The sequence below is a fragment of the Perognathus longimembris genome, chromosome 1 (genome assembly GCF_023159225.1).
Source record: "Perognathus longimembris pacificus isolate PPM17 chromosome 1, ASM2315922v1, whole genome shotgun sequence".
In the NCBI taxonomy this organism is placed as follows: domain Eukaryota; kingdom Metazoa; phylum Chordata; class Mammalia; order Rodentia; family Heteromyidae; genus Perognathus; species Perognathus longimembris.
Genome location: NC_063161.1, coordinates 20,501,002 through 20,513,255, shown reverse-complemented (window position 1 = coordinate 20,513,255; position 12,254 = coordinate 20,501,002). Strand labels below are relative to the sequence as shown.

General features: G+C 44.1%; 1 protein-coding gene across 4 annotated transcripts in view; it reads left to right on the top strand.

Moving 5' to 3' along the window:
* Positions 1–12,254, top strand: part of Cradd (CASP2 and RIPK1 domain containing adaptor with death domain) — a 208,436-nt gene that overhangs the window by 54,491 nt on the left and 141,691 nt on the right. For 2 of the 4 annotated variants that reach the window (XM_048358268.1, XM_048358277.1), the window contains one exon: positions 4,066–4,368. In XM_048358268.1, the coding sequence (XP_048214225.1) occupies positions 4,071–4,368 (298 nt within the window). In that variant the 5' untranslated portion in view covers positions 4,066–4,070. Of the gene's footprint in view, positions 1–2,275; positions 2,471–4,065; positions 4,369–12,254 lie in introns of those variants that run through there. The other 2 variants (XM_048358286.1, XM_048358261.1) reach the window with 2 other exon arrangements.

Sequence of the window (12,254 nt, the reverse complement as noted above, 5' to 3'; positions counted from 1 at the left end):
GAAAATGAGGGGAAAAAAAGAGATTCTGTGGAACCCCAGAGTATCAAAAGTGGGAAGTGGGTATAGACAGATTTGCAGCAAGTAGAACAATGGGCTCTTCACTATACAGGCTCCTATGGTGTACTGGAAAGAGCATGAGATCAGAGGGACCAGGTTAGGGTGCAGGTCTTGCTCTATTTTGGCTGAGACAGCTGCCATCTCTGGTTTTACAGTCTCTATGTAAAATGCTAAAGACGAATACTATTTGCCATATATGCAAAAATACTGTCAACAACTGCCTAGTAAAGTCATGAGACATAATACTACTACTGCTGGTATAGTAACTGGTATAGTGGCACAATTATTAGAGTTTTGAGGAGGGAGATTTAGAATTGCTGTGCACTGATTTGCTTATATGGGTATTTTTATCTTCCACTAGAGGGTTGGTTGTGAAAGTGTTTTTTGGAAATGGATGTTGAAGAAAATTTCTTTTTCCATTATTGTCAACCAGTTTTTAGCAGGCCCATAACTTTATGTATATGTCATCCAGTTAATTGTAAAATGAATTGATGAATGAACTGATCACCTGCCTCCTTTCAAAGAGGAGTTTGGAGAGAAGACTGGATTTGCTATTCTTATATCTCTCTCTATTTGGGTCACGCATTTTGTCTTGCCTTCCAAATAGAAAAATGCAGTGGACAAAATAGATTGGCCCTCAATATCAGGCCCTTCTTTTTTAGTACCTCTTTCTGTACCTCTAGGTGGCTAGCAGCTGACTTAGATCTGCAAGTGCTGTTTCTTGATGCTTCTGACAAACACAACCAGGGCACCAGACTTTTTTTGCACAAGGGTTCCCGTGTCCAGTTAATTGCTCTGTCTCTGTTGAAAGAACACTGAGGCTGGGGAAGCAGCCTTCCCCAGTCCAGTCTTCTGGACTTCATCTTTTGGGTTGTGGCCAGCTTGCTGGTTGGCAGGGTTGTCTAGGGCGTCTTCGAAAGCTCAACCCATTTCCATTGTTTCCAGTGGTTTTGAACATACTCAACTCCCCAAAGCCAATCCTCTTCTATCTCCAGTAGCTAGCTGATTGCTGTTGTAGGCAGATATTGTGTTCATGAAAAGATAGGACCTTGCCTTTCAGTGGGGACCGGCAATAAACAAAGGAGGATGTACAAAAAGTTTTAGTGAGTTAGTGATACATGCTGTAGGTAAAAATAAAAGCTGGTAAAGGAAATGGGGAGATGTGGGTATGGAAAGGAAAATTGTCCCAGAGGAACCACAGACCACAGACAAAGTCACGTAGAGCAAAGAGTTTATTGCCAGCAGGACCGGCAAGGCCAAGTTCCCACAGAGGAGAGGAAAATGGCACCTGAACTCTCTTTTAGGGGGGTCTTTATACCCTCATGCAACTAAGGTGGGAGGTGCTCCACCTGTCCCTCAGGTAGCCAGGGGCAGAGTTGCATTGCCAATGGCAGAGCTTATGGGCTGGGGGACATTCTATAAGCTTACAGGTATGTTATTTTAAATTCAGTAGTCTGGAGGCTTTACCAGCTAGGGTGACTTTTTTGTATTGGGCGTGGAGCTTGAACTCAGGGACAGGAGCTGTTCCTCAGCCTTTTCCACTCAAAACTAGACTTCTATCACTTTGAGCACAGAGCCACTTCTAGTGTTCTAATGGTTAACTGGGGTTAAGTCTAACTGGGGTTAAGAGCTTTGCTTCCCAGACTGGTTTTGAACCACAATCCTCAGACTTAGCCTCTTGAATAGTTAACATTTCAGGCATGGGCCACCAGCGCCTGGCTAAGTCAAGGGTGACTTTTGACCTGCATATTTTGCCTATTGTGCTTATTATGGCAACTGTGCCCAATGCCTTGGCGGAGTCTTCTGTGTTAAAACACAATGATCCACTTCTTTGCTTCTCCTAGGTTTTGTTTTTATTTCACTTTTTTTTTTTCTCGGTGCCAGTCCTGGGGCTGGAACTCAGGGCCTGGGCACAGTCATTGAGATTTTTCCTTTTCTTTTTTTTCCCCCCTCAAGGCTAGTTCTCCACCACTGGAACCACAGTTCCACTTCTGGCTTTAAAAATATAAAAGTCTCACAGAATTTTCCACTCAGGCTGGCTTCAAACCCAGTACTCAGATCTCAGCCTCTTGAGTAGTTCGGATTAAAGGCGTGAGCCACTGATGCCTGGCTCCCTTAGGTTATTATTATTATTATTATTATTAATTTTAACGGGAGATTGGGGGGGGAGGTTGTATTGCTTGCCCATAGCAAACATGGCGGAAAGAGCTTCAGCCCAATCCTCCCTGACCCACAGTAAAGATGGAGACAGCACTTCCTGTGCGTGCCCTCATTAAAGATGGCGGCGACACTTCCTGTTTAGGGCTTTTGCCGTCAACAAAGATGGTGCTTACGGTTCAGGTTCCCTAACACTCGATTCCGGTTGTAGTTTTTTTTTTTCCCCACCCCCCCTTAAAGGTACGTGGTCGCAGACGTAAGTATCAGGAACCCATCTTTTCTGGAAAGCCCCGCGCAGTTGCGTTGTGGCACGGGCCCTCGCGCGCGGGTCTCTGGGGCTCCCTTCCCTCCCCCCCCCCCCCCCCCCGCCGCCATCGAGTCTAGCCAGGATTGGGGTGGGAATGGGGCGGGGAACTGTTCTCGCCTCGGTCCGCTATGATTGTTTCAGGGGTTCAGTCGTGCTGAAAATCACCCGTAAGTCTTCCTGCGGGTCACACCAAGGTCTCCGCTGCCAAAAAAAAAAGTCCCCGATGGGCGCTCGTGTCCAAATATGGACCCTTTCCGCCTCCCCCTCCTCCGCCTCCTCCGGGGCTGGCGGGGAGGGGTCGGCAGCCTGGGCGGTCACCCCGCGTCCCGCCTTCCGCCCCGCCTTCCCTCCCCGCAGCCGCCCGCCCGCCGCCGCCGCTCTGGGGCCTTCTGACCCCACCAGACCCCGACCCGGTTGTAGGGTGGGCAGTAAACAAACACAAGGCGGGGCGCCCGGCCCCACGCCCGTCATCCGAGCTCCTCAGGGGGCTGAGAGCGGAGGATTCTCACCTCCAGTTAGCCACCAAGAAAGCCACAAGTGGAGGATCTGTGACTCAAATGGTAGAGCGCTAACCCTGAGCAATAATAATAATATCATCATCATCATCTCAGGGGCATGCTCTGGCTGGAAGTTCAAACCCCAGGGCCGACAAAACAAACAAAAAACTCACTTCACGTCCCATGTATGTGTGGTCGCGGCGGTGCAGTGCTGGGAGATTCTGGATTCTCAAGGTGGGGTGGTGGCCTCTGACTATTTATTGTAGGCACGTCGCAGACACCTTTTGAAGGCAATGTAGAGGCCATTTCTCTTATTAAAAAAGAAAAGATCCTTAAACTCATTGGTGTCTCTGGTTCTGCCTTCCAGTCCCATGGTTGGTCAGGCTCTGACCAACCTGAGTGCCTGAGGGTCACCTTGACACTTGCTGCAGGGATGGTGGTGGTATATCAAGCCTGAAGAGTGTGTGTGTGTGGTGTGTTTGTGTGTGTGTGGTGTGTGTGTTTGTGTTGCTGCGACTGGGGATTGAACTGGCAGTCTTGCACTCCCTGTTTTGTTTTGTTTTTGTTTGTTTCCACTTAAGGCTGGCACCTTACCACTTGAGCCACACTTCTTGCTTTTTGCTGGCTAATTGTAAATAAGAGTCTCACAGACTTTTCTTTTCTGGCCTGCTTTTGAACTACTATCTTCTACAGTTGCTAGGACTACAGGTGTGAGCCACCAGTGCTTGGGGTGGATAGAGACAATTTAAAAATCAAACCACATTAAAAGAAAATTCCAGCATGTTAAAGTTAGATGATACTCTGTAATCCTCAGAATTTTTTTTTCAAATTGTTTTTCAGAGGTTTATGACCCATATTTTTTGTCGAATCTCTTCATGGAACAAGGAATTGAACTAGGACCCCATTGTGTGAAAAGCAAAAAGGAAAAGATGATGTTCAGAAGCATTTGAAATTGGCTTGGCCTTGACAACCGTGTAGTAAACACTCCAGGCCTGGCACTCTGCTAAGGTTCAAAGATCTGTCTGACCATAGTTTTGTCTCTTCCAGGGAAAATGGAGGCCAGAGACAAACAAGTCCTCCGCTCACTTCGACTGGAGCTGGGTGCAGAAGTATTGGTGGAGGGACTGGTTCTTCAGTACCTCTACCAGGAAGGAGTCTTGACAGAAAATCATGTTCAAGAAATCAAATCTCAAGCCACAGGCCTCAGGAAAACAATGCTACTATTGGATATCCTGCCCTCCCGAGGTCCTAAGGCATTTGATACCTTCCTAGATTCCCTTCAGGAATTTCCCTGGGTAAGGGAGAAGCTGGAGAAGGCAAGAGATGAGGCCAGAACCGAGCTGCCCGCAGGTAAGTCTCAAAAAGATCATGTCAAATCAGCTCTGAAACTTGGAACAAGGCCCTTTGTGTTATTGGAATCAGGGGTTTTAGCTGGGCAGAGGACAGCGGCTCATGAACATGGACAAGGAATCTAGATGAAAGGGATATAACACCGGAGAGATGAGATGATGAGGTGGCATTTGGAAATATCTGGAGAGCCGGAGGTATGGCTAAAGTATAACTCTTGCCTAGCCAATATGAAGCCCTGAGTTCAAATCCTAGTACCTCAAAATAATTTTTTTAATAAAAAAGGAAATGTAGAGAAGGAAGGAAGAATGAGCCATGAGCGTGAGAGATGGGAGAGGGGGAGCTCTGAGAATGTTTAGAAATGCTTGCAGAGAAACTTGGCAAGTCATCTTTAGGAGTCATGTTCTCATCAGAGAGCTGGGCCATATCTCAGCCCTTGGCATAGGAACCCTTTGGAAAGTGCCGATGGGAAAGCAGGCTTTGGCCTACTGAGAACTGATTTGTGGGCTGCCAGGGCTGCCAGCTGTAAAAGGTCAGATTTGTGGAGGAGGAGGAGGTCTCTAGAAAGGCATGTCCTGCACCTGTCGCCTGGACTGACCTATGAGGCCAAAGGGGATTATTTTGAAGACTGACAAGTTTGTTATTTGAGGCTTTTAGTTTAATAAAGTGTCCTTTTTAGTTTGGTTTTGTTCAGACACCTGGAGTATTGACTTTTGTCAGAGCAGTTGTTTGGAGTGGGTCTCATTGTCGTTTTGAAGAGAAGTGGAAGCTGTGGAAAGAGAGAATTGTGGTGCTGCTTGCCTGGGCTGTGGCAGGAAGATGTAGGATGAAACACTTGTTTCCTCTTAACACCTCCCAGGACTTCTACTTTTTACAAAGATCAAGGAGCAGAGATCTAAGTTGGCAAGAGCATAACTTTTTTTTTTTTAAAAAGAAGATAATTAAAAGCTGGCTTGCACAATTATAACAGGAAATTAAGAAATGAATCCAAAGAAATGAAACCAGAGTTGCATATCATTGATGTATTGTTGACATCACCTAAGATGATCATTTAACTGTGGATTTGGAAAGGGTTTGTTTCCACCTATGTGTTTCCAGGGGGAAGCTCCAAGTCAAGAATCAGGGAAACACCAAGAATTAAAAAAAAAAGTCTCTCCCCAGTTCTGGTGTTATACATCCTGCTTTCACTAATGTGGTAGAAACATGGTTCAGCTTGCTTTTGTTTGGACATGGGGTATTTAATTTGGGCAATTCAAGTTGAGTCTGAGTTTTGTAGTCGAATCAAGAAGTTAGGATTCTCTGGGATTTCTGGTACAGTGATAGAGCTACTTGAAGCCAGTGCTCTTTAGACTTTGTTGCTATTCTTTCTTCAACATGAATACATCTGTTAAAAACAAAAAACAAATACTACAACTAAGATACTACTTTTAGTACATTTGCCACACAGATATCATATTTTCACTTTTTTTAAGACCACGTGTATCCAGTGATTGCTCAATTATGGTTATATGATTAATTATGATAACTAACCTTAGCAAGACCTGGTAGAATCTCTGTGAGAAAAACAAAAATATTTTTATTCCTTGAGTGGCCGTTTTACATGTAGATGTATGGTTTAGGTGTTTTTTTGTTTTGTTTTGTTTTCTCTCAGTCATGAGGCTTGAACTCAGGGCCTGGGCACTGTTACTGAGCTTTTTTGTTCAAGGCTTTTGCTGTGCCATTTTGGGCCACAGCACCAGCTTTCTGGTGGTTAATTGCAGATAAGAACCTCATGGATTTTCCTACGTAGGCAGGCTTTGAACTTTGATCCTCAGATCTCAGCGCCCCTGATTAGTTAGGCTCGTAGGTGTAAGCCACTTGGTTTAGATTTTTTGAAATATTAAAAATGGCTAGACTTTGAGGACCATGAGAGTTCTCAGCTTAGACTGTCCTTACAAAATTCCATACTGCACGTGTCTGAATGTGACGAAGCTGAACTATCTGAGATGTTGCTACCACTTTATGAGGCAGAATGCATAGCGCAGAAGCTGGGTAGTAAAGAATTCTAGGTGTTTTGCTGGTATTGGACCTCGAGAGTCCTCTTGGCAACAAGAAAACTGGCAGACAGAAAATTTTCCCTATCCATTATATGACCATTTGGAGGTGATGTAAGTAATGATGTCATACTTCATTCGGAGGAGTGTGACCCCATTTTCATTTCTTCAGATGCATTCAGAGAGCAAGAATGATGATGGAAGTTACAGAAAAACGGGAAAAAGGAGTTTTTATTTTCTTTCTTCTTTTTTTTTAAGCAAATAAAATGAAGCAGTACATAGTAGGAAAAATTGAGCATATCTTTGTAGAAGTTTTGGAAAATAAGGTTTTGTTCATTGTGTAGAAGCTAAATGAAAAGCTAGTATGGCTCTGGAACAAACTGAGTAATCTTAATTATTTTCGTTTTCATTATAAACAAATAACTGAAAACAAATATTTTGAAGTAGAGTTTTGATTTACATGTGTTTCTCTATACCTTGCATGGTGTCAATTACATCAACTCATTTTTAAATAGTTGCTTTTATTAAATATTGACCTTTCTTTTTTTCTTTCTTTGCCAGTCCTAGGGCTTGAACTCAGCGCCTGGGAACTGTTCCTGAGCTTCTTATGCTCAGGCTAGCGTTCTACCACTTGAGCCACAGCACCACTTTTGGCTTTTTCTGTTTAGGTGGAATTGAGAAATGGAACCCAGGGCTTCATGCATGCTAGGCAAGCACTCTACCACTAGCCACCTTCCCAGCCCTAGTTTTTCTTAATAGTGATGTTTAAATTATACTGAAAACTATGAGTAAGGTATAGAGATTAGTAATATGGTAAACACCTGTCTCCTCATTACTCTTTAGAAAAAAATACTACAGTTGTCTTTGAGAATCCCTGATGTTCCTCTCAGGCCTCATTCTTCATCCTTACTCAGTGAACCCCTGAATTTGGGGTTCATTATTCCTCACTTTATAGTATTTCATGTCATAAAAATCACCTTTGAAGTCCACATATATTATTGAAAATCTATCGCAGTTTATCTGTGTATACATATACATACATACACATGTTCTTGGTTTTTTTCTCTTTATAGATTCCATTTGTCAATTTTGAGCTGCCTCAGAGGTTTTATTTGGGTGATCTTAGTTAGTTGCTTTTTATTTATATGCTGGATGTGATGTTTGAGAGATGTGAGTTATACAGTGTTTTTCTCCTCTATCTTCCCTCCTTTCCGAAAATCATTAAAGATAATGAACTATCCTACACTTTTTATTCTCTCATCTGCCTAGATGTTTGTTTAAAAAGTCTGAGATGCAGATGGATAATTGGTTTGTGTTTTTCTCACCCTAAAAGTACTCTTACCTTTTAAAAGAGGAATTCTGATGTTAAAATGACTTAATCCACTTTGGCAGGATGAAAAGAACACTTACAGGGCGTCCCTTTCTGCCAAGGTCACACACTAGACATTAGATCAGCTGAAAATCCTCCGTGGGCTCCTGTCAGCTTATTTTAGGACATGAGGACAGCATCGTATGTGGGTAAAGGTAGCCTATGCCTGCCTGGCTTCCCCCTCCCCAGGGGTCCTTTCTGTACCCACAGACAGCTCACTCCACTGCCTGAGTTAATCCAACTGCTTGTAGAAGGCTTATTGCAGTTCTGGCCTCACTATCTGCTGGAGCTTAGCCTAAGTCATGGCAGAGTAACCCCTGGGCCCAATGCTCCTTGTTCCATGATGTTGGCCTTGGCTATGGGGCTGGGGTGTGCTGTGATTCTCTTAAAAGCCCGCACAGTAACCCTACTTTGTATCCTGTCTTCTCTTAGTCTTGGGAGTCTGTTTTTCTGTTCCTCCCTTGGCTAGATTCCTGCTTATGTATTCTTAGCCACTGGCAGGAGCGAAGGACAGATTGCTAGGACACAGAGCTCAGCACCTCTTGCGTGAGCATTAGATACCTCAACTGCTGACCCCCGGGGAGTGGCTGTTCTGAGGCTGTCACTGGCTTTGGCCTTGTCTGATCTTCAACAGGTCTTCCTCATGAACCTTTTACCCAGCTCCCTGGCCGCCCTTACTAGGGTGACTGGCCTATTTTCCCTCTCTTAGCCTGTCCCTTGTAGAGCTAGCCTTGATTGACCATGCTGGATATCAGCCACCTTCTTGCTTGCATCTGAAGTCATCAAGGTGTAATGATTGGTATAGTAGACATTATCATAAGTTTTTTGAGAGACTTCTACTTTGGGGTCCTTCTCACAATGCATTATGATAAGTTCCTGGTTGCTCTCAGGTTTTGTATATAGCCTTTTCTGTGTCCAGGTGTTTCTGTGTGGCAGAGTAGTCTTTGACTTTCCATCCTGTATGGTAAGAGACCAGTGGTCTCCTAAGCCTGATTATCATATGTTTCCTGAGGACCTACTGGATGCCGGGCACTGGGTAAAGATGAAGGACCAGGCCCACGTGTATCAGATCAGTTGAGGACCTTCATTTGTTCGCTCAACAAATGTTTATTAAGTACTGCCCATGTGCCAGGCATTAGGCGCTGAGGATGCAACAGGAAGCAAAACCAAGTCCCTGCTGGCATGAACTTCTGTGTTCTCATAGGTGGTGTCTGAATGGGGAATAGATAAGAAGCCAAGGAATAAATAACCTCTCTGGTGCTGATGAGTGCCATGAACCAAACCAGTGCGTGTGTGCGCGTGCATGCATGTGCATATGTGTGTCTCTGTGTGTTACTAGTCACAGTGAGCCTCTCTGATGTGGGAATGGTGGAGAGAGACCTAGCTTCTGTGACAGAGTGGTTGGGAGGTCTACAAGGACAAAGGCACTCCAGTGGGAGCACAGATGAGCTGATATGGTTAGATGAGAAACCTTTCTCACAGAGTCACATTCCACATCAGCCTACGCTCAGTCTCCTCCACCATGTGTTGATATTCCCAGCATTTCGCTGTGACCTTGTGTAGGCCTAAAGATGGTCGTTCAATAGTTTATGGACAGGGATTAAATAATATTAATTTGTACAATGAGAAGATACCTTCTTTTTACCTCAGTGGCAGTCTGGATAAGAACAATGAGAGCTTCTCTCCTCAAGCCTTTTTGTAAAGCAACAGGATTTAGCTAGAACTTTGTTTTTTTGTTTTTTTTTTTGTATTAGTGTCAGTAGGTTCTTTCCACTTATGGCAAGTGAAAGTTCCTGTGAAAAACAACATGATTTTTTATTTGAGTGAAGGGGAGTCAACATGAAGACAAATCCCAAGAAAAGAATAGAGGGTCTGGGGAGACTGTGAAGAGGGAGAAGGTGCTTTGCATGAATCCTCCCATTAGCAGAGGGGGCGTGTTGGGGGAGGAGCATGACCCTGCTGCGTGCTTAGGGGACAAAAGCCAGCTCAGATGGCAGACTTTGTTGCCATTAAGGTGTGCCTGGCTTTGCCATTCAGTTTAGACATAGAAACTGCTTGTTTAGTGATTTCTCCTATGACTTCTAATCATGCCATGTAAATGAGCCTGTTCTGTAGGAGATCCTTGTTGATCTCCCATTAACCTTTAGTCTCACTAGGTGCTTTACTGTGGCTACATAGTGTTTTCCAGGTGAAGTGACAGGAGCTAGCGAAGTTTCATAGTTCATTTACCATGTCTGTAAGTTTTCCAAAGTTTAAACACTGCTATCTGCTGCTCTAATAGTCAGCAGGATGGAGCCAGGTCCCCATATTACAGGATTTGGGAGCCAGGAGGAACTCATGGTCGTCAACTTTTTCTCCGAGAAAATGGAGGCCAGGGACATTAAGTCTGCTTGTCCATGATCGCACAGCTAGTTGATGTAATTTATTGCTGAGACTGGAATCCCAGCCTCCTAACTCTTGATTTAAGACTTTTCCTGCTTTGAATCTTGGCTCTCCACTAGATTTGAAATGACATTGTACTGTACTGCATGCAGTGTTAATCATTGAAAGGGACTTAAAATATGTACTAATGTATTTACAAATTTTTTTCATTTAAGAATGAAAATTTCCAAGGCTTTTAGTAGTGTATTGGGATGCAATTTTACTGAGTTTATTTTTATTAACGCCATATTTAATCATTTAAAAAGAAATTAAAATAGTTCCATACTGCATCATATCAGATATTCACCCCCTTTCCTCTGCCCCCAGTTTCTGCCTGGCTGATATAAAGGAAGGGCAGGCAGGAGACTTTTATGGAGTATTTATGGCTCTGGTGAATTAATGCATGTGCTGGCAGCTGATTGCGGCTCTTTCTAGGAATAGGGGGCCATGTGACAGGTCTTGCCCCAGCAGGAGGCCTCCATTTCACTTTAACAAATGGATTTAATGTTCTTTTTGCTTAGGAGGTCTTTCTCTCTCCCTTCTGTGGCTGAATCGACCATTTGGCTACATCCATCACCTATTGACCATCGGTTGATTTAGCCTTGCATTTATCAGCCCGAGCTAAAGTGCATTGGAATTACTCGGTGAACTTTAAAAGAAAATTATGGTCAGGGTTCTACACTGGGGCAATCTATTACAAAATCTCTGGGAATCTGGACCATGGCTTTAAAGAGTCAGCATCTGGACAAGAACAGGCGCAGGTGCCTCACTAGGTGATTTTGAGGTAGTCGGACGAAAATCCTTTCTGCTCCCTTGTGCATGGGCCTCCTAAAGCTGTGAGCGTATTCAAAGAATCATGGTGGAAGGAGGTAGAAGTGGAGGTGGAGGTGGATTGGGACCTTTGTGTGTAGAAGTTTTTAGGTGGATGTCTTGAACATGGTCACTCCAGAATGTTCACGTTGGGCGACCCTTACAACCATGGTGCTCTGAAGATCAAGCTGTGTCCCAGTGCCAGAGCCTGCCAGGGAAGAGCGAGTTTCCTCCTGCTCTCAGATCCATAGTAGACTGAAGGTGGCCAGTCGGTGGGAGAGAGGAGAGACTTGGATGGTCACTGGGAAGCGGGGGTCTTGCTGAGTCTGTCCTTCTGTTGGGTTAGATAGGCTGTCTGTCTGTACATGGTTTTGTTTACAATGAAAAAGGAGTTAAGTCTTTTCTGTGTCTCAAAAAGAATTTTAGACAATATTGGTAAAAGAATAACCATATTTATTGGAGGCTTACTGTATGCCAGGCATTGCTCTAAGTCCTTTGTATTTATTAATCCATTTTGCCATGGCAAAAACATGATGAGACAGGTGGTATAATCCCCCTTACTGCACAGATGAGCCCTGTATGCATAGAGATGTTAACTAACTTCCTCAAGGCCACAGCCTGTAGTAAAGCTGGATTAAGATTCCAAGGCCTTTGACTTGTTAATTCATATTCTAAAAGGGCGCTTTAAAAAAAAAAAAAAAAAAAAAGATGATACTAGACTTTGCCTGGAATGATCTTAAGCTTTGATCCTCCAGTCTGCCTCTTGACTAGCTGAGCTGAGATTAGAAGTGTGATCCACAATACTTAGGCATAGAAAACCACTTTCTTTTGAACTGTAGCCCCCTCTCTCCCTGCCCCCCCCCCCCCAGGATTGCAGCCTGAGGCTGGCCCAGGACAAAAAGACCTGAGGCCCATCAGAAAAAAGTTAAAATAGAAAAAGGCCTGAGTGTGTGATCTGTGTGGTAGGGTGCCTGCCTAGCAAATATGAGACTCCAGAGTTCAAACCCCAGAATTGCCAAGAACAACAAAAAACCTACTATCTCACAATTCCCTTTCTTGCTTCCCTAAGTCTGATAACCATGACCTACTGCAGGGTCTTACCCAGGCATGCAGCCCAAGGCCATTTTCCACCTCTTTTCCTGTCTGTCTGCCTGTGAGCCCTGTTGCTCTTTATTCCTGGTCTCTTAGTTTTGTTCTTCTTTTTTTTTTTTTTTCTTAATGGGAGCTGGCGTCAGAGTCTAATGTGAGGACAGATG